Below are 22042 nucleotides of genomic sequence, written 5' to 3'. Positions count from 1 at the left end.
ACAGATTTCAGCAGGGTGGGGATGGGAGCTGAGAGATGCCAAAACACAGCACTGCTGGATGCCCCCCGTTGAGGAAAAGGGATGAAATATGGAGGGTTCAAGCTCCTTGGATGAAGCAGTGCTTAAATCTCCAAAACAAAATCCCAGTGAGAACAATTATGATGGGATTCTGGGCCTGATGGATTGCTCAGCTTGGCTCAGCCTTCACTGGGCTTCCACTGGGAGAAGGCTCCTGGTGGGATGCCCGGGTCCCTGGTCACCCCATGGGGCAGGGAATGGGGACATCTGTCCCTCCAAGGACACAGGGATCCACAAGGCACTGTGCCAGCATTTCCCATCCCTCCCAGAGCATGGATAACCCACCCCAGCCTCCAGCCAGGGCTCTGAGCTAAGGAAGGGCTCTGACCCTGCTGGGATGTGCTCAGTTATCAGCTTCATGCAGCTTTATGTTCTCAGTTATCAGCTGGGCTTTAGACCCCTGAGCAGCCCCCCTCCCATGGCAGGCTGCTGCTGTGTTGGCACACGGTGAAACCTGTCCCTCAATCAGTCCCACACACCCCCTGGGATATCAACACTGGGGACTGAAGATCCCAGGGCTGTCCCCTGCTCCTGAGCCTGGGTGACAATCCCTGCCACAGCACTCGGCTCAGGGATCAATCCAAGGTGACATCTGCCATTTTTAGTACAAACTCCTTAATTTATGAACCACTGAGACAACAGTAAACAGCTTTTACACATCCTGTCCTTCAGAGCTGGGGCTCAAACACCCCGGGAAGCTGCAGGCAGCAGCAGCACAGGACAAGTCACCCTTTGAGGGACACTCTGGCTCCTGCTGCCATGCCCTGGTCAGCACCATCGGGCTCCCTCGGTGACACGGGGGGACAGAGGTGGTTCCTCTCGGATCCAGCACTGGGTAATGCCCCTGTGCTCACAGGTTCAGCAGGAAATCCTCCCGCACCCTCCCTGCACACCGGGGAACAGCGGGCTCTCAGGATGCTGCCCGCGTGTTTCCAGCACGTTTGGCATCAAAGGAAACCCCTCGTCCCGGTACGAGCAGCAGGATTTATGGTTTTGGTGCAGTTTATCTCGAGGGACGCGATTGCTGAGGAGACATTGAGCACCGAGATGCTCCAGAAGAAGGGAACAGAACGTACACGTACCTGCGGGCTCCTCGGCGCTGCTGGCGGCCGTGGTGGGCGGAGCAGCCGGGATCTCTGCGGGACAGCGGCGCACACGGGACACACAGGCGACAAGGGAGGGAGGCGAGGTTATTGCAAAGCCCAGAGCTGCTCCCTGCCCACGCTGCAGGCTCCCCTCCCAGCCGCGTGTGCCAGCGAGAGCCCCCAAACCAGTACAGCGGGGACTGGGGAACCGGGCATCCCTCAAAGCTGTCACAAAGGGGGTTTTTACAAAAGAATCTGGCTTTTGGCTGCGTGCTGCACTGTGCCCAGCCCCCGTGGCTGCTGTCACTGCTGTCCCTGGGCTGTCACTGCTGTCCCTGGGCTGTCCCCTGCAGCTGCTGTCACCAGATCCGAGGCAGTGCTGGCGCTCCCCTGGTGAGAGGCAAGGTGCAGGTTCAGCACTGCTGGGGTGCAAGGGGTGCCTCCCACGTTTAAAGGAAACACAAACACATCTGGTGCCAATTCCCTGGTCCCTGGCTGTGATTTGGGGCCAGCTTTGCAGAGCTGGAACCACATCATGCTCTGGAGACTCGTTCCTAGGCCTGGTGTGTTTGTTGGGAGGATGGACTGTGGATGGATGGATGGAGGGAGGGAGCTGCACGGTCCCAGCTGTGCAGGATGCTCCCCTTGGATGTCCTTCCTGCATTCAGGGCATGGTGCTGGCATTCCCCTGCATTCCTGGGAATCCTGGGGGAACACCCACCAAAGCAGGGTTTGCTGGGGGTGTGACAGTAGCTCATAGGGCATCAGGTGATTCTTGGGGGGCCTCACTCTTATGCAACTAAACCCAGCACAAGCCACGGCGCATGGCCAGGCAGCACTGGGAGCCAGCACAGCCATCCCACAGCTGGGCTGGGGGTGCTCAGCCAGGCCTGACACAGACCCAAGGTGTTCTTTTCATGGCTACAAGTCCCTGGGAACAGGGAATTACCAGCAGTGGTAAACCAGAGAGTGGCTGTGCCCAGCCCCATACCCTGGATGGGCCATGTTGAAATCCTGGGCCTGTCTTTATAAATGCCATGAATCCTGAGGGAGCTGATGCAAGGAACAATCTGCTCTCTGATTTCCCCTGGCCCTGGGGAATGATTCATGATAAACCTTTGTGCACACTTGCTGCAGAGCAGACTGGAGCCATGGCTGGAAGTCCTGGGGACAGCAAGCCTCTGCTTTGGGCTCTTGCTGTCCCATTGCAACACGGGCAAAAATGAATCCCAAGTGACCTCAAACCACTCTGGAATGTGTGTTTTCTTCAGCAGGAGAAGGTGGAGAAAGGGTCTCTGCCCCAGAATTTGGCAATGGCTGTGCTGGGGGGGCAATGGTGTGGGAACAGACTGTGGGTCTCCAGCAAAGGCTGGAATCTTTTAACCTTCACTTTTCTTGCTGGGCCTTTTTCTCCTTTTAGCCGCAGGGAATCCCCCCTTAGGGGAGTAGTTCCTCCTTCCCATCCCATTCCATCCCATCCCATCCCATCCCATCCCATCCCATCCCATCCCAGGCACACTAATTTTGATGCTTTGTTTTGTTTTGTTTTGTTAGGGCAGATGATGTCCCACAAGGAGCATGAGCCACTGGAAGGTCCAACAGCAGCAAACTCCACAGGCAGCAGAGAGGGGCACAGGACTGAACCCCACCTTCCGAGGCAGGGAGAGAGAGGGGATCCAGGTGTTTGAAGAGCAGAGGCTACAATGGAGGCATTTTGGGAGCTGTACCTGCCTTGGGAAGGCAAATTGAAAAGCAAACCCAAGGAAGCCAAGGGTAAACCCACCCATGGCAGGGCTGTGTGAGTGCAAGAGCCCCTGCAGCAACCCAGGGGGTCTCAGATGTGGTGGAAACTGCATCAAAGGAGCAGCTCCTGTGGTCTGAGCTCTGTGCTAGCGCAGCACAGCCTGATTTTGGAGAGAAGAACGTGTTTCTAGTGATCTGTAGCGATCCCCCTAAGCACAAAAAATGTGATTTTGGAGCACCTCTGTTCCATGAAGCAAAATGGAATTCCCAGCAAACCTGGCTGTAGATGCACTCACAGAACCCCCCAAGGAGGCAGGAGAACTGCTGGAAGCTGCTGTGAGTTCAGGACCCCATTTGGGCAGAGCAGAGGGGTCCCCAAACAGCCCCACACCCCGAGCGCTGTGGGGTTCAGCACCCCCAGCCTGGGCAGCGGCTCCGGCAGGGTTTTAAGGGTTAAAATCCCCACTCCACAGAAGGGAAGAAGATCCACCTACTTATGCAGGGGGCGATGGGGGAGCGGCTCTGCTGGTAGCCCTTGGCGCAGCGGTTGCAGGTGATGCCGGTGACGCCGTCCTTGCAGGGACACTGGCCCGTGGTCTGGTTGCAGGTCTGGCCGGCCGCACCCACGGGGTGACAGTCGCACTCTGCGGGGACACACGGCAGCGGGGTCAGGGCAGGGCGGTGTGGCATCGGCGGCAGCTCCCCTGGCACCGCTCCACCCTCTCTGCACTCCGAGAAACCCCCGGAATGAGCTGGAACAGAGCTGGCGTTGGGCACAGGGCTGGGGACAGCCCTGGAGAGGGGGTGGCCCTGTCACAGCACCACTGCGGGGACAGGGTTAGGGTTTAGGGTAAAAGGACACAACAGCTCACCCCATCGGTGCTGAGATCAGGAATTTGCAGGATTTAAAGGCAGGGAGTATCGACCACTGCCCCCATCCAGCAGCCCCAAACCCCCGGGACTGGTGCAGGGCTGGTACAGGGGTACAAACCCAGCAGGGTGGTACAGTAGTACACAGGTACAAAACCAGCAGGGTGGTACAGAGATACAAACCCAGCAGGGTGGTACAGGGGTACAAATCCAGCAGGGCTGGTACAAACCCAGCAGGGTGGTACAGAGCTACAAACCCAGCAGGGCTGGTACAGGGGTACAAACCCAGCAGGGTGGTACAGGGGTACATAACCTGCAGGGCTGGTACAAACCCAGCAGGGTGGTACAGTAGTACACAGGTACAAACCCAGCAGGGTGGTACAGAGGTACAAACCCAGCAGGGTGGTACAGAGATACAAACCCAGCAGGGTGGTACAGGGGTACAAATCCAGCAGGACTGGTACAAACCCAGCAGGGTGGTACAGGGGTACATAACCTGCAGGGCTGGTACAAACCCAGCAGGGTGGTACAGGGGTACAAACCCAGCAGGGTGGTACAGAGGTACAAACCCAGCAGGGCTGGTACAGAGGTACAAACCCAGCAGGATTCCACCACCCCTCAGTTCAGCAGGAAGCAATCGCTCGGGAATTCATCCCACGTGCACTCCAGGAAAAATCAAAGCGGTCCTTTCAGAGCCCTCCCCGCTGAGCAGCATCCCTGGCAGCTGGCACTGCGGGCACAGGAAGGAAATGCCCTTGTGGGATGGATGGGGGCTGAGGACCTGCTGTTCCCGGCCAGATGGATGCAGCCTTGCCGGCAGAGCCAGGCAGATGTGAAGGGTTTGGCAGGAGATGTAAATACTGCACTTGAAAACATTCAACATTCACCAGCTCATTTCCCACAGTGGGACTTCACCGGCACAGCTGTTTGGGGGAGAAAAAAATTTTAAAAAGACAAAAAGAAGAAAAGCCAAAAAAAAAAAAAAAAACAAAAAAAAAAAAAAAAAAACAAAAAAAAAAAAAAAAAAAAGAAAAAGCATCAGGGCTTGTTATCATCACTGCTCCAAAAGGATTAGGACCTCGCACATTTGTTAACAGCCCTGATTTCTAAGAGCTGCAAGCGCCGTGCCAGACTGTGGGCTGCCCCTGCTGAGCCGTGGCAGGGACAGGCAGGCAGGCAGCAAACTTTCCTTTTCTTCTGCAGCATCCCGGGAAGGAGCCAGCCAAATCCTTCCCTGGGGAGCGCTGATCCCGCTCTCCTCCTGCCCCTCAGGGGAGCTGCCTGCCAGGAACAGGGCTGGGGGACCCTGTCCCACTGCTGGGCCCTGGAGGGGCTGCACTGGGGTCAGGGCAGGGTGAGTGTCCCCAAGGGCACAGTGTTCAAATCCCCCAAGCCCCCAGACTGGGCACAGCACTCCCAAGAGGGCTTTTCCTGGACCTTGCAGTGCTGCTTGGTTTGTTCTGCACACCCCTGTCTCTCAAACACCCTAAATGCGCCTTATCTGGGGACAGCAGAGCACATCCCACATTGGTTTGGGTTTCCAAGCGTTGGTGCTTGGCTGCAGGCTCCCTCCAGGCCAGCCCAGTGTGGTCCCGCACCAGTCTGACCCCACTGGGCAGCAGCTCCTGGCTGATCCCTGCCCAGCAGGATTGGGTTGGTGCCTGGAGCACGCCTGCCCTGGGATGTCCAATTTCTCCCTGGGGACATGCAGGGCTCCAAAATGCCACCAGTCCTGACCCCACAGGTGCTGGGTGGGAAGAGACAGAGCCTTGCCAAAACCCGATGATTTTTCATTTGGAAGGGAAAGAAACTCCTCCAGAAACCGACAAAGCTTTTGCTCCTTTCTCCTCTTTTCCCGACACTTCTGATTTAGAATTTTTTTATTAAAAGTCTCTCTCCCCCCTGCCCTGAGCTCTCCCTGGGAAATGACTCCTTGCAAACCTGCCCACAGCAGAAATCTCCTTTTCTAAAGCTAATTTAGATTGGAAACGTTTTAACGGGAAATCAGTGTGGCTGGTGATGAGAAGAGGGATGCTTAGGTGGGAAAACTGGAGCCCCAAGGGATGGCTCAGGTAATGCTGGGGGAAAGGAAATAAACACACGTTAAGAGAAGGCCTGAAGGAGGAACAGGAGAGAAAAGAGTTAAAGAAGAGCAGAGAGTCAGGAGATAACAGAAAAATAAGGGAAGGGTTACCCAAGGAGAGGCAAAGGACAGGAGATGGGGAGAGCAGCCTCGTGTTTCAGGCATTCTCTCGGGGCTGCTCCAGACAGAGCCCATCCTGTGAGGAGCCCCTGGGTGAGGGGATCACCCACATTTCAGTGGGACCGATCGGGGAAAAGACGGAAAAGAGGGAAAAAAGCCCTGGTGATGAGTGAGATCCTCGGGCTCTTGAGGCCACAGTGAGAGCACAGAGCACTCTTTGGACAGCACAGAAATCAATCAATAATCGAATGCTGCTGCTTACTTCCCTCATGAGGCAGTGGCTTGGCCAGCTCGCCCAGAGCTGCCGGGTTATTTTCAGAGCCGAATCTCTCTGAGTTTGTCTCCTGTCCCTCCAGACTTGGCTCTGTGAGGGCTCTGATGTCCCCACGTGTGATGTGATGTGCCCAGGGCTGCAGGGGGCACGAGTGGCAGAGGGTCGGGGACCAGGATTTCACCGGGATGAGACTCCGGCGATCTCTGGCACACCGAGGGGAAATCCTCCTCTCTGGGTGACGGACGGGCTCTGTGCCACCTGTGTCACCTGTGCCACCTGTGTCACCTGTCCCCAGCGTCCCCCTGGGCCCAGCCCGTCGTGCCAGGTCTGTTCCCAAGCTGCGGGAAGCAGGGCAGCTCAGCGGAGGCAGGAGGGGCTCTCCCCGTGCCTGCAGATGGGGATTTGCTGTCCCCGTCCTCGACAAACTGAACCAGCGCCAGCAATTAGGAGCAATTAAAGGTAATTTACAGTTCCCCGGCCAGTGCAAACACTCGCAGCCAGCAATTACAGGCTCTTCTCCTTCCCCAGCCATGGAGGGCCGGGCTGCTGGTGCTTGGTGCTGATTTTCCCAATCCGGTTCAAATTCCTTTGGGCTGTAGCCCCAAACTGAGGGAAGCGTGCACCAGGATGCCAGCGGGGGGGGGGGGGGGGGGTGTGATAGCTGCAAACTCCCCTTTGGCATCTCCGATGGGCACCCTGGCACTCACAGAACGCGTTTGCATTCCTGAACTTGCCTGGCTTCCATCCCTGACCTTCCCTGGGTGCAGGGATTTGTGGATTTGTTCATCCGCCACCGAGGTGCAGAAATTCAGCAGAGCCCTCGGGGGCTGAGGGCAGCTCTGTGAGCACGACATGAAGGTGTCCGGGACACCCCGGAGATGATGAGGAGGATAACGCGGGGGTTCCCTCATGCCTTGCTTGAAAGGATCACCCCACAGAAGGTACGGTGAGATGGGAGAGAAGCAAACGAGGATGATGCTGAACAAGAGAAATGCCCACAGAGCATCGGGGAAAGGCAAATAACTCTCAGGATTTCGGTTTTTCAGAAAACCTTCAAGAAAAATTTATGCTGAGTGTCTGTGGCAGAGATGACCGGGAGTTCCTAGTGAAAAAGTTAATTTTTGGTTGAAAACATGGCTGTGGAGGAGAAAACAAGGAGCAGGAATCTGTGGGGAGGCTTTAACAGGCAATGGGGGGCAGCAGTGGGGGTGACTCTGCTCCCAGAAGCTGAATTCCCTATGAAATCAGGAAAGCAGGGAGCTGAGAGCACTCCCAGGTGAGCACCTCCAGCCTGGCTGCTCCAGATGTGAGGAGACCACGGCGCTCTGTGCGAGACAGACCCGCGGCCGAGTGGATGAAGGGACAGCAGCCAAAATCCGGAGTGCAGAAGGAGGCATAATTGCAAGGAGGGAACAGGATGGCTCATCCACGCTGAAGGGTCCCAATTAACCGCAGCCACTCCAGGAAAAGATCTGGAACTCAATGAAACATCTGGCTGATTGCAGCGGAGCTCAGAAGAGCCACAAGATGCGAGGCTGCGCTGTGAAAGGGGGAGAGAAAAACTCTGAATTCATATCGGGGCACTATAGAAATCAATAGCACGTCCTCAGCTGGGAGCTGCGGTGAAAGGCACGGAGAGTACCCACGGAAAAGATTCGGAATGCCTTGCCAAGAGACGGTGGAGCGCTGCCAAGCAATGCGCAGCGCCGGGAAGGTCAGACAGGTGCTCCTCTTCACTGGTCCTCAAAGCCAGCAACAAAGGGACATTGAGGGCCTTGAAAAGGCAACCTTCTCAGCGATAAAAGGGAACGCTGCTTTGCACCGCACGTAATTAACTCGTAGAACTCCTGCTACGAGACACCATGGCAAGGGCCCAACAGGATTAGATAGGGCTCTGAATGAGAACATCTGTAGTTACATTAGCTGGGATTAATATATATACGGATATAAGCACTGCCAGGCAGCTCCTCACCGCCTGCAGCCAGAGATTTCCCCCGGGGCCAGGCTCTGCCCAACCGGCTGCCGTGTGCTTTTATAGCTGTGTCTGGAGCTCCCAAATCAGCCCCGATTTTCTGTACAAAGCTGCTGAGGCAGAGCATCGCCCGCCCCAGACTAGCCAGCGACGCCGTTCTGTGCTTCAGTTCAGGTTTGGGGCTAAAAAACACCTGGAAGGATCCTGGGGCCGTGTTTGGGATAAAAAACCCCAAGGTTTTCAGTTCAGGTGGTTGAACTTGCTGAGGTGGTTCTGCCCCACTGAAGGTTGACAAATAGCAAGACGAAACCGCAAATATTTTCGCACCGCCGGTGTTCGGGCGGAGGTATTCCCAGCCGCTAATCCTGCCCCGCACACGTGTGGGGAAAGGTAAACACAGGGATAAATCTCCAGGCTCAGCTCCCCTCAAGTGTGACCTTTATGGAGAAGGTGCCTGAAAAGATCTGCATTTTTGGAGAATTAGCACCTTCCTGTTTTCGGGGAAGCTGCTTCCTTGGGAGCTTTTCAGAGTGATGAATAACCTTTTGCCAGGACAAGAAAAAAAGGCTGGACTTGCCAGGGTGTCCAGATTTCCTCTTGTCACCCTGGATGTGCCATGATCACAAACCTCGCAGGGCTCCAGATCCAGCTCCTGGACTGAGCAGGAACCCAACAATGCATTAAACTGGGGAAAAAAAACCCCTTAATTTTCAATAATCAGTGATGAAGGCTCCCGTATTCAGGAATCCCACTCAGTCTGAAGTACAAATTCAATCCCAGGTAGCCAATGTGCCTTAGGTGCACATTTATATTTAACCAGGCTTTAAAATGCTTTTCCAGAATCATGGCCAAAAACTGCTTCCCTTTGGTTGTTTCCCTTCTTTCCTCCAAAGACTTCAACAGGAGAAAAAATTGTGGCTACAGAAAACTTCTGCTGGAAAAAATTGCAACAAACCCAGGTTTGTTGTCAAAATGTCAAAACAAATTCAATTTAAATTCTCCTGTTGCCTCAACAACGCATCCTGATGCAGCAAACACGTCTCACTCAACCTTGTGGTTTAGCATTTAGAGGGGTGGTTCTGGCATTATTGCTTAAGGGAGGTTTTTTGCTGTACAGTTGTTTTTTTCCTGCTCCACTGCCTTTAGGAGCTCAGGTACTTTAAATCCTGCTCCCTCTGAACACATCTTCCCAGGGAACTCAAGGTGTGAGAATTGCTGGAGTGTCTCCCGTAGCTGGAATCCATCCCAGAGGTGACCTTGAAGCGGTCCCAAGGAGGACAGGATGTTTTCACAGCTTTTCTTTGCCTCCTGGCTTTGGGAAATCAATTCAAAACAAGCAGAGCTCCTTCTTTTGGGTACCTATCCCGGTCATTTGTCCATGGATGAGGGAGGTCTGAGCAGAACCTGTGCACCTGAGCGCTGAGGAGAGGTTTGTGCTGGCTCTGGGCACCTCCCGTGGGGATGGGAGAGCCCTGGCACTGCCAGAGCATCTCCAGCACGGGCAGCACGTCCTGCAAATCCCCCGGATTTATGGGGAAGAGGAGCTGCAATTGGGTGTGCGTCCACCCAGTCTGGCCCCAGCTGGTTTGCAGAGCGCAAGCAGGGGTGGAAATGTCTCTGTGCCGACTCTGAATACCAATAATGACTTTAAATATTAACCACTAACTGCTCTGCCGTGAGCTGCTCAGCCTGCCTGCACACTGGGAGCTGCATTTAGCCCTCCAGAGGACCGTGTTCGTGCTCAGTGTCCCTCAGCACATTCTCCTGGAGATTTAAAGGTTTCTTGCCAGCAGAACATGAATTCCTCCTTTTATTGGGCAGAGCCAAACAATCTCTGGGTGTCTCCTGCTGTCCCTCCTCCCGCGCCCCTTCTCAGGGCTCTCCCGTTTCCCCTCCTGCGTTGGCACTCGGGGGAGCCAAGGGCTTTGGTGCCCTGCACTTTGGGCCAAATTTCACAGATCAGACCTTGGCTTTGTCTTCTCCATAACAAGGAACAGACGGGGCCACAAAGCCTCCACTGAGCTGGAGTCGCCGCTAATCCGGAGGGGCCTTGGAACCCGGGCTGTAAATCCACTTTTTGGGCAGGGGCACTGTGGGCAGGCATTAGTGACACAGACAATGGGACAATTATGGCAGCACTCCCCCAAATGCTGGAAAATTCCCTTGTTCCAAAATTGTTAAAACTTCCCCTGTTCACTGAGAGCTCCCCTTCCCATGTGATTCCAGCAGGGCTGGAGAAGCTGCCAGGGATGCTGAGATGAAGCTTTGGGGTTTCCTTCACCCCATTTTGCTGGGAAGATTTGGGTTTTATCGTGGAGGATGTGATCCCTTTGATTTTTCCATCAAAAATGTCAGAGCTGCAGGGGCCAAGAGCAGCAGCTCAGTGGGGCACGGTGGCCTCATGGACCTTAAGCCAAGCCCAGCTCCCCCTGCCCTCCTGGGAGATGTTGCACGAGGAACAGTGGGTTGGGAATGCTGTTATTGAAGGAAAAAAAAAAAAAAAGAGAGGCAAAGTTTTTCTCTTCCTGATGTGTTTTTAGTCTGGCTCTGGAGGAAACGAGGTTCCTACAAGCTCATTCTCCCTCTAATAATAAAAATCAAATCTGGCAGCAGAGCAGAAATTTCAGAGCTAATGAGGTTGCCACAAGGCTCAGGAAAGGAGGCAGTGGGGAAGGTGAGGGAGAAGCTGGAGCAGCTCTGCAGAAAAGGATCCTTTTGGTGTGCACAGCCCCCATGGGACACCACAGCATCCACAGTGGGGAGAGCCCCCAGCAACCCAAGAGAAGGGAGAAATCCCAGTGAGAGCTCCCGGGGCACAAATGCCAGCCCCTCGTTTGTGATGCTCTGAGAAGCATCTGTTTAAGTGGAAAAGAAATCCTTTCCTACCAGAAAAAAAACCCTTTTCACTTTAGTACACTGAAAACCAGAGTGTGGGGATGAGCAGGGCTGAGCTTGAGTTGAATTCTCAGGATCTGAGAGCCTGAAGCACTTTCCACTCCTGAGAACTGCTCTGAAGCAGGAAATTATCTCCATTATTGGAAAACATTCATGGGGAAGACAAATTATTCCTTTTCTTCCCTCTGTCTCGTGGATATGCAAAGGTCTGGCTTTGCAAGTGAATTTAGCAACTTTTGTCCTTAGTCTGAGAGCAGCAATGGAGAGCTGGGGTTTAGTCTGGTTTTATTTTCTTAATAGGGTGCAAATTCCCCTCTATTGTGTCACCACTTCTGACAAACCGCATCCCAACCTGCCCTCCAGGATTGCTCCTGGATGTTTCCCTGCTGGAAACTCAAACCCAGACCCCGGGTTGGAAGGTGGCCGGCCCCCAGTTCATCCAGCAAACCCCTGCTGGGCACCAGCATTGCCAGGATGTGATTTTTCAGGAATGCAGAGCCGGCTCTGGTCCGGGAATCAATGCTGTCTACATTTTCCTCTTGAGCTGGGCCCTCCACATGTCTGCCATGGATTTGGGACTCAGCTGTGAGCTGTGTCTCTCCTCTGGAGGTGCTGAGGTGGTTTCCAGGTGGCAATGGAGATTCCAGCTCCTTCTGAGCAGCCTGCTCCATCTCCTCATGGATTCAGCAGTGTCCTGCCCTGAATTCCACAGCTCAGCAAACTCTGCCCACTCTGCCTCACAGAGACACAGCTGCCTAAACTGATGTGTCTGCTCATCCATTGTTAAAATGTGGACTTTAATGGATTTATAAAAGCTGGCATGGGCTGGGAGATGCCTTCTGTTGAGCTTGAGTCTTACTTGAACAAAAAATCACTGCTTTTCCATGGTTTCATTCTACAAACTCAGAACAGTGTAAGAGTTTCAGTAATGCTGGTGTCCCTTCTTTTCTCTGGGATCCTTCCAGCCCAGGGGGATGAACGTGCAGCTCTGCCCTGAGTCATGGCAATGCCATGGAGGAGGTGACACTTGGTGTGGCACTCGAGCCTCCCCTGCTTCCCCAGGACACTCCCACAGTGACCTGTGAGCATGGACAGCTCAAAGCTGCATTTCCAGAACCTTCTCTGATGGTCTGTGCGTGTCTGGGGCTGTGGTGACAAGTTTTAGATGCAGGAGCCATAAATCAGCTCTCAGGTCTTGCAATAATATCAATATCAGGAATTATGGGACTGTGGGGAAGGGTGACTCAGGCACAGCTACTGCAGGATGGAAATACAACTAGAAAATCGTTCTTGTGGCAGTGGAAGAGAATCTCCACAGTCCTGGGGAGAAATTGAAGTCTGTGCTTGGCAGATCAATGCCTGGAAAGTTTGGAATTTCTCCAGGGATGTGATTCCTCAGAGGTGACCAAGCCCTGACACAGGAGCCCAGCCCAAGCCCTGCCAGCACCACGGGCTGGCTCCTCTCTCCTCAACAGCAGCTCCAGCTGGAATCCTGCAGGAGCAAAAGGAGGAAAGGAAGGAAAGCAGGTTTGACCATTAAGGACAACTCCCAGGGCTGAATTCCTGGAAAGTATTGCCTTGGAGTTCGCCTTAAAACCACAACTGAGCTGGAAGAGAGATGGGCATCAAAATGAGGCAGCTCTGGAGAGGGGAGCATCTCCCTCTGGCTGGGGACAGAGCCCTGCAGGAGCCACCACTGCTGGCCCTGCTGGCCTTGCTGGCCCTGCTGGCCCTGCTGGCCCTGGAGCCCTGAAGCCCTGGTGCAGGGATCCAGCCAGGCCATCCCAGTGTCTCTGGCACACTTCAGCTGTCAGCTTGTCTGCCCCACCCAGGTGTGAATTGGGGACTATGGTGGCAGGGGACGTCTCCAAGGCTGGAGAGATGCTGACCACAGCTAGAACCATGGACAGACTGGTGTCCCTGTGCTACACCAGGACACCAGCAGTGGGACACCTTTGGTGGCACTGCCATCATTCTCAGACTGTGCTCTGGTGGCAGTGTCACCCTTCTCAGACCCTGCTGTCTGCCGTGGGTGCTGCCCCTGGCACCTCCTGTGCCCCAGGCTCCCAGCAGGACCCAGCAGCAGCAACAGAGAGGATCCATCTCCCCTGGCCCAGACTCCAGGGAATGAGCTGTCAGCTCTAAGCTGGTCACGCAGCTCCCTCTATAGTCACTGGAGAGAGACGGGGACTTGTGCCACTGTCCCTGTCGCCGGGGGCTCTGCTCGGCTCTCCCACAGCCAAAGGGCTTTGGGTTCTGCCTCACTCAATGCCTGTGACTGGGTGGGGAAAAAGCCTTTATGTCCACCCATGACATCAAGGACAGGAGGCTGAGCCCGTGGGGACAGCTCTCACCTCCCTCTGCTACAGCCCAAACTGCCTCCAAATGGACATGTCAACTCTTGACCCTTGGTGGGTGCGGGCCAGGACAGGCAGGGAGGCTGGGAGTGCTTTTTGAGCTTTGCACAAGGCATGAAATCCTGCAGCACAGCTGGAAAGCTCCCCAGGCTACAGCAGCACCAGGCACACAGACAATCCCATTTCCTCCCGAAAGACTGAGCCCTGATGGATGTGACCTCTCCAGGTGCCAAATCCTGCCCCTGCATGAGGGGTTTGTGCTGGCAGCCTCAGCACAAGTGCATTCAGAGCACGTCTCGTTTGTCATCTTTTCATCAAAAAGTGTGCAAAGCCTCTCCCCAAAGCGCAGAGCTGTTTTACAGCCAGGCTATAAAACCCTGCAGACTCTCCACTCCAATGGAATTACATTAGTGCCAATAATCTGGCAAATATCAGGAGGGAGTTTAATCAAAAGAACCAACAGCAGGGCCCTGATTTACAGCGGCCCATGACAGAGTGGGGTGGACAAGGTTTGCAGGACCCAGATGTGGAATTTCACTTGCAACATCATTTGGAGCAGAGGGAAAGCAGAAGGAGCTGGAAGCAGGGTTTCAGTGTGCTGGGAGCTCTTGGTGATTTCTCAAAAACCAGGGAGAAAAGAGGAACAATTCATCCTTGTCCGAGTCTGAAAAACGAACATGGAAATTTCTTACACCCCGAGTTTTGTTGTTTCTCGGGCCAGCCCCACACCAGGGGTGTGCCCAGGACAGGGTAGGATGCATGTGCCAGGACAAAGGGCATCCTGCTCCCCTCCTGCCAGGGTGAGCCCACCCCACCCTCTGGAGGAGGAGCTGTGGCACCATCGGGCTCCTCCAGCCCAGGGTCCAGGGTTGGGATCAGCTGCAGTCTGACCCCAGAATGCCAGGGGAGCCCTGGCTTGGTGTCCCAGGGGTGCCTGACCACCCACCCAGAGCAGCCACATCCTCCATGCCCAGCTCCATGCCCAGCTCCAGCCTGGCAGGCTCTGGCACACACAGCATTGCCGCTCCGTGCAATATCCCTGCTCCATCTGTCATCAATTCCTTTGCCTGTGGTTTGCAGCCTCCTTGCCACGGCCTGCCTGGTGTGGCTCTGTCCCAGGGCATCTCTGGCCACTGACAACTCCCAGGCTTTTATCATTTATGGAAGGAAAACCATTGGAAGCAAACAGAGCAAAGCACCTGGCATGGCTGGATCCCTGCAAGCCATCAGGGAAAAGCATCTCTACACTCAGCTCCTTGTGCCTTCACCTGCGCTGCTCATCTCAACTTCAGACCATTAGAATAGTCTTTTATTTATCAATTATAAAAGATTTGGCTGTTGGAAACACAAACAGCCCTGAGCAGGGGCTGTTGCCCAGCTCTGATTTCTGCTCACCTTTTGTTGTCTGAGCCTCAACCCTGCCCTGCAACACGTGCAAAAGTTTGTGGAATTCTCCTTTTCTCTGAGTTAAAAAGAAGGAGACATTGTGCAAGAATTTATGCAATGTCATATTTTGCATAATTACTCAAACCAACCATTTCAAACAATGCAACTGCAGCCTCTCTAATTTGCTGATGTTAGATATGTTGTGAGTGGAGGCACCTCGTGCATGGGATGGAGTGGGAGATGAGGAATGCAAGGCACAGGAGAAGCAGCTTAGCTGGATGTGTCACTTAGACTGAATAAATGGTGTTGAATTAATGAAAAAATGTCTCTGGCAGCTCTTTCATGGAGCCTTTGCTGTGAGATCACCGAGACCTTGCTGGGGTGGGTGAGAGCCACGAGCTCCTCAGCAGCTCCCAAGGCACCAGGGCTCTCTGAGATGCTTTTATTTAAATTTATTATGTGTGGGACATGATCAGAGTGATGTGATGGATTAAAGAATCAGGTTTTATAGAGGAAAATACAGAGAAAATCTGTTTCTGCTGGGTGCAGGCAGTGGTGAAGGAGGGGGCAGGAGCTCAGGATAATTAATTCCTTAAATTTAACCACATCCAGTGGAGATGAGGCTCTGGGAGTGCTGGTTTGAGGAGATGGTAAATGAATGCTGTTATCAGCAGAGAGGTGGCTGGAGCTGTTAAATGGCAGGGTTGGGTTTAAAGCTGCTCATTTGCAACAATGATCTCTGCACAAGCCCCAAGTCAGGAGGGAAAAGCAGAGGGAACCTAAACCCCTCTGTGTGAAAAACAGAGCTCGGGCAAAGGAGTTTTCAAAGGGATGCTGAAGCCATAAAACTTTCCATTTCTTGTTGAAATGAGTCTTTAAAGAGAAAAGAGCTGAGCATTCCTGTGGGGAAACCCCAGCATTTTCTAATCTGGCTTTTGAATGTTTGCTTGATTCCTTTCACTGCACCTCAGGTTCAGGATTTCCATCTCTTCCAGCAGCAGCTGAGAGTAAAAAGGGTTCATTTGCAGGATTTGCTCTTCTTGCTGCTCCCGCCCCAGCTGAATCCCAGCTCGCCTCCATGGCCACACGAGGAAACCTCAAAATACTCCGAGCTCAAAATAAACTCGTTTCTCCTTTTTCTGTTCTCTCCTCGTCCGGAGGAGTGACAAGTTCTGTGCGTGGGCTCAGCTCTGCTTGAAGGGTGGGAGCTGGAGACGGGGCTTGGGGGAGGCTGATTTAAATTCTACATCTCACCCATACCTGGGGTTCTGTGCCCCTCTGCCCTTGCAGGGTGATGACCAGGTAGGAGCAGATGAAGCACCATTTCTAAGTGATAAACCCTGAAATAATTCAAAGTCCTCCTCAGCAGTAAGGGCCTCTATTTCCATGGGCTCATCCTCAGCAGGAGGATGGAGAGAGCAGGGAGAGGTGATGGCAGGGGACGTGGGTGGCCTTGTCCTCACCAGGAGGCTGCAGAGGTGACAGCAGGGAACGTGGGGGCATGGGAAGCCATTCCAAATGGCAAAAAAAAGCAATTTCAACTGGGTTTGGGAGAGGGGGGAGCAGGAGGAGCTGGGGAGAGCTGTGGGAGCGGTGCTGCAAGAGGGGCTGGAGAAGGAGGAACAGGGTATTCCCCCTACCCCACCTGTGACCCTGTACCTCTGCAGGCCTTGCAGTGGGAGATGGGCAGAGCTGTGGGAGCAGGGCTGCAGGAGGGGCTGGGGAAGGAGGAGAGGGGCATTCCCACCACCCCATGGGTGATCCCGTACCTCTGCAGGCCTTGTGGTGGGAGATGGGCAGAGCTGTAGGAGTGGGGCTGCAGGAGGGACTGGGGAAGGAAGAGCGGAGCATTCCCCCCATCCCATGGTTGATCCTGTACCTTTGCAGGCCTTGCAGTGGGAGATGGGCAGAGCTGTGGGAGCAGGGCAGCAGGAGGGGCTGGGGAAGGAGGAGAGGGGCATTGCCACCACCCCATGGGTGATCCCGTACCTCTGCAGGCCTTGTGGTGGGAGATGGGCAGAGCTGTGGGAGTGGGGCTGCAGGAGGGGCTGGGGAAGGAGGATTGTGGCACTCCCCCCATCCCATGGGTGATCCCGTACCTTTGCAGGCCTTGCGGTGGGAGATGGGCTTGCTGAGGTCGCGGTAGAAGCCCTCCTTGCAGTAGTGGCAGTGCCTGCCCGCCGTGTTGTGCCGGCAGTTGAGGCACACGCCGCCGCTCTTGCGCCCCGACAGCTTGAACAGCTCCATGTTGAAGCGGCAGCGCCGCGCGTGCAGGTTGCAGTTGCAGGCTGGGAGAGGCAGAGAGGGGACATTGTCACCATCTGTGCTCCAGCAGGAAGGTGCCAACTCTGGGGAGCTGCTGCCAACCCCTCTGTGTGTGCCCTGTCACGGGTGGGAGGCCCTCGTGGCACCCTGGCTGTGGGAAGCCAGCTGCTCACCCACATCCTGACCTGTGAGCCCATCGCTGTGGGCCATTGCCTTCACGGCTCTTTGGATGGCAAAATGAGGCTGCCAAGGCCAGGTTTCACTGTCCTGACTTGCATTAACTACGGCTTTGCCTCTCCCTGCTGGCAGTGGGTGTTACAGGGGACTGAGATGTTGGGGGACCATCCATGGTCAGGACACACAAACCCCTGTGGCACCTTCAGCTTTGTCACAAGCACTTTCCCCATGGAAGCACCGCTCATTTCCCTTCTCATCCACTCTCACTTTGTGTTGTTACTACTCAGTGCAAAGGTCCCCAAACTGCTGAGGGACCCCCATTTCCCAGCACCTCAGGAGCCCCCTCAGTCCCTATGGGAAGGAATTTCCATCATCACCTGCCCAACCTTCCCAGTTCCCCACTCTCACCAGCTTGACACACACACATCTTTGAACTCTGGATACCATTCCAAGACCTTCCTAGCTGCTTTCTCCTTCAGCTTTCCACAGCACAGGCTCTGTCACTCACCTGCAGCCCTGACCATGCTGATAATCCTCATTTCTGCCCCTGCATCCCCCATCCCAGCTGGGATGACACCCAGTTAGCTGAGTTCCAAAAGGTGCCCCCCTGCTTTGATTGCTGTGACTGAGCTGTCCAATTCCTCCACCATATGCAGCCTAAAGTCAACACCGGGCCTGTTTTAGCAGGGGGCCTTTGCAAAGGACAACTTCAGGACTTCAAACGCTCGACCTCTCGCCCGCCTCTCCCCGGAGCTGTCACGGGGCCATCAGGACGCAGTTGCCGGGGCTCTGTGCTTTGCTGAGAATTTTATAGCTTGTTTTCTTTTCCCGCAGCTTTTATTTGCTCTTCACCCCTGAACAATGCAGCTGTGCCATGCCAGCCCGCAGCTGGGCCCCTCGCCCCGGCACGGAGGTGTCACAGCTCCGGCCTCGTCACCTTCCCTCGGAGCAGAGACGTCTTAATCCCTCATTCCTTCCTGTTTACCTTGTGGTGCTCTCCCAACACAAAGCCACGCTGTATTTGCTTAATTATCAAATTTCAGCCCAGGGAGGGCCACTGAAGCCCCGCAGTGTTTCTCAGGAGCAACCCTGGCTGAGGCACGCTGTGACAGCTCAGGGGAGAGCAGCACCCCCATCCCCGTGCTCCCAGCAGGATGGAGCCGCTGTCTCCGTGCTCTGCCATCACAATTCTCCCTCTGGCATGGACAGACCCACCCTCACGTCCCCAGCGGGGCTGGCAGAGCAGGAGCAGTGGCCACCGACGTGCTCATGGTGACAGGAGTGGCCCAGAAGCTCTTTGCCAGGCATGAGGGACAGAGATTCCTGCCACGGAGCTGGGCCAGGCTGTGAGCTGCGGTTTGGCCCTTCTGGGATGAGCCCAGCAGCCTGCAGGAGCTTTTGTCATCTCCCCACCAGGAGCCAACCGTGAGGGAGCCAGCTCCTGCCTCCAGAGGGAATGGCTGGGTCAGGTTCTACATGTGCTGAAGCTGTGCTTCTAGCAGCCAAAGCAGCATGGGAGCACACATCAGGCACTTGTGTGTCCCCCTCGAGGCTTCCCCCTCCATGGAAAGCTCAGGAAGAGCAGCCTGCTGTGCCCTGCTGGAGCAGCTGCTCTGCTCTGCTTTCTCCTCCTCCCACACGTGCTGAGCAGGCCCTGCCTGCACCACGGATCCACCACACAAAGGGTTTGAAAGTGATTCCTGCCCTGCAGAACACACTGGCAAAGCGGATACACTACACAAAGGGGTTTAGAGGTGACTCCTGCCCTGCAGAACCCACTGGCAAACTTTTGGGAAGCACATGGGGGTTTGAAATTCCCAGCCCTTGTTTTACAGAGGTGATCAAATGAGGCTGAACCCTTTTCCTGGATGTGCAGGACTCAGGGCTTGTTCTTGCCCTCAGGGCAGAGCCTTCCCAAAAGCACAGGGCTGGGACACAGGTATGATCTCCTGGTTACACCTAACCCCCAAGGCAGCACCTTTACCCACGGCACAGCCTCTGGGCAGGCTCAAACAGAGGAAAAAGATTTAAATCCCTCAGCCTGAGGGCTCTTGTAGCTTCACATCTCCATTGTTCAAAGCCTCAAGGCTCACAAGCAGCTCTGCCTTTGGTGCCACAAACCACAGGATTTGGTCCCTGCTGATCAACATGAAAAGTCATTTCTCCAGGGAGTGGCGTGGCCTCACAGAAGCCTCAATTCTCCCTCAAATCTGTCAGAAATGCATGTTTTCTCAGGAGAATGAAAGCTCACCTCCTCCTAAAACTTGTATTTTAGGAGAGCTGGACTTGGCACTGGAGTATTTTGCAAGATTGCATTGGCAAATCCCTTTTTAAAATTCAAAGCAGAGCCCACACGACGAGTGAGTGAAAATCTTCACATTTCTTTGGGTTGCTTGATAAGCAGAAATGTTTTTGCAAAGCCAGGCAAACAGAACTCTGGGGATTTTCTCGAGTTCTTTGCTAACATTTCCACTGGTGCCACCAGAGCAGAGCTGCACAGGAATGTGGAGGAATGAGTGTGCAGAGCTCCTCCCGGCTCTGCTCCCAGGATCACTTCTCCATTGGTGTCTCAGGGACAGGAAAATTCTGAAGACGGGAAGAAACTGAACCTCACAAGAAGCTGCAAGGATCTTCTAAAAACAGCCAACCCTGTCCTCATCCAGAGCCAATGACCTAAATACTGTGGATTCCTTGGGGGGTGAACCCTCCAGGGTGAGTTGGGGATGGTGTGGTCTGCTCCAGCCCTGCTCCATGACTAGCTTGGCCACCTGTATGGTCTGCTCCAGCCCTGCTCCATGACTACATAGCCTCCCTCACATCCCATTTCTTCTGATAATGGCACACAGGTATGGAGGGACTGAGGGAAAATCCCCATCCCATTTCTCCTGACAATGGCACACAGGGATGGAGGGACTGAGGGAAAATCCCCATCCCATTTCTCCTGACAATGGCACACAGGGACTCAGGAACTGGGGCAATGCCAGAAATGTCCCAGGCAGGCGTCACAAAGCCCTGGTGGGGACAGGGCTGGGACATGCTCTGTGGGATCTCCCTGGAGGTGCAGAGTGTGGGCTCTGCCTGGGCACACAGCTGGCCCCAGCAGCAGGTCGGGGAGGTTTTGGATGCCCCTCCAGCTCTGTGCATGCCCCGGGGCCTGTGGCTCCCCGCACGTTTTCCCTGGACAGAGGCGCTCAGGAAGCGGCTCCCGCCCTCCCTCTGCCCTGCCCGAGGTTAGTCCCCCACTGTGCTGGAGCCTTTTGCCTTGTTCCTAACATGACTTGGCCTGGCTTTAATTTTCTGCCACTGCTTCTCGGTTTGAATTTTCCTGAATTCAAGTGGCTCTTTAGCAACCCATTTTTTCTTTCTATGAACGCCTTTGAGGGCTGTAATAGAAATCACCTCCCAGGACTGGAATCGTTTCCATTCCTCAAGCTTTGCTTTGCACCTGGTGGAGACAACACCCCTGCACCCCTGCAGGCCCATCTATGAGCAAACCCTGGCCAGGTGCTGAGGGCTCTGTGAGGAAAGGTTTTGGCTCCAGTTGCTCCACTGAGCCCAGTCCTGCTGTCTCTCGCTCTCCCTTCCCTTACTCTGCCAAGGACCTCACAAGTCTTTTGTTCCCTGACTTTATTGTGCACAGATGTGCAGAGCTCCATCAGAGCATCTCTACCTGAGCTGCCAGGCCCGGCTCTGGATAAGCAGATTTCATTTAAACAGAGACGTTCCAAAACCTGGGAAGGTTGAGGAGGGAAAGAGGAAAGCTGCGCTTTGGAGCCAGGCAGAGAAAACACCGTGGGATCTTCTCTGTGTTAAATCCAAATTCATTTTGGTCAAATGAATCCCTCCAGGAGGTCAAGGTGGGCAGGATTTTCCATGTGGGAGCAGGAAAGGAGGGCCATGAATGGAGGCACAGGCTGGGGCTGTGCTCTGGGAGTGTGGTTGTGGTCTTTGTGCTGCCACCACATCCCCAGCGCCCTGCGTCTCCCAGGACGAATTCCTCTCCGTGGCTTTCATTCAGTAATGACAATGCTGCCCTTTCAAAAGACCCCACCCTCCCAAAGCTTATATTTTGGCAATTTTTAAAATGCAAATTGCTTTTTAAACAAACGAAAACCCCAAAACATTTTGTTTTAATTTTTGCAAACAATAATTCGGGGGAGGGGGGAAGGAAAAGGGGAGGATGGAAGAATCCAGAGACTGAAAGTAATCTCTAAATTTGACTTGAATTTATGAACAGTCCCAGTCTCCTTAAAATTATCCTTTTCCTAAACTAGTTTTCTTTTCCCAGAAAATTGCTATCTCAGCCTGAGCCACTATTTCTCTTTTGCAGGAGAAATCCTGACATGCAGGGACCCTGAGAGGGACCCCCTGCCCGTGCCCATCTTGGGGGGGCTTTGCTGCCAGACAATCCCTAGAGATACCTTCAGGGGTGGTGTTTCTGGGGTACACAATGGTCAAGGGAACAGCCACGGGGACAACAGAGGTGAAGCAGCCAGAGCCAGTGGAGGTAGAGAGAAATCCATGGAGACAGCAGGTGGGTGACCCTGCAGTGTCCCTTCAAGCCACTGCCAGCTGGTTTGGGGTTTTGGAGCAGTTGGGCATGAACCTGGAAGGGATGGATGAGCTCTCCCAGCACCACAGGTCACCAGGCCCCACCAGTCCAGCACAGGCTACCAGGGCTGTGCCCAGGAGTGATTCCAGATGTGGCCCTGCAGGGATCTCTCCTGGGGCTTGGGT

General features: G+C 54.4%; 1 protein-coding gene across 1 annotated transcript in view; it reads right to left on the bottom strand.

The window, feature by feature from the left end:
• NTN1 (netrin 1) overlaps positions 1-22042 on the bottom strand; it is a 78332-nt gene that overhangs the window by 15188 nt on the left and 41102 nt on the right. Inside the window, exons 2-4 of the mRNA XM_058817441.1 lie at positions 16963-17151; positions 3401-3550; positions 1161-1214 (exon numbers count right to left, since the gene is read on the bottom strand). Coding sequence (XP_058673424.1) covers positions 1161-1214; positions 3401-3550; positions 16963-17151 — 393 coding nt within the window. The remainder of the gene's footprint in view (positions 1-1160; positions 1215-3400; positions 3551-16962; positions 17152-22042) is intronic.

Source organism: Ammospiza caudacuta, chromosome 19 (genome assembly GCF_027887145.1).
Source record: "Ammospiza caudacuta isolate bAmmCau1 chromosome 19, bAmmCau1.pri, whole genome shotgun sequence".
Taxonomy (NCBI): domain Eukaryota; kingdom Metazoa; phylum Chordata; class Aves; order Passeriformes; family Passerellidae; genus Ammospiza; species Ammospiza caudacuta.
The sequence above is the reverse complement of the archived record's forward strand: the minus strand, read 5'-3'. Positions and strand labels throughout refer to the sequence as shown.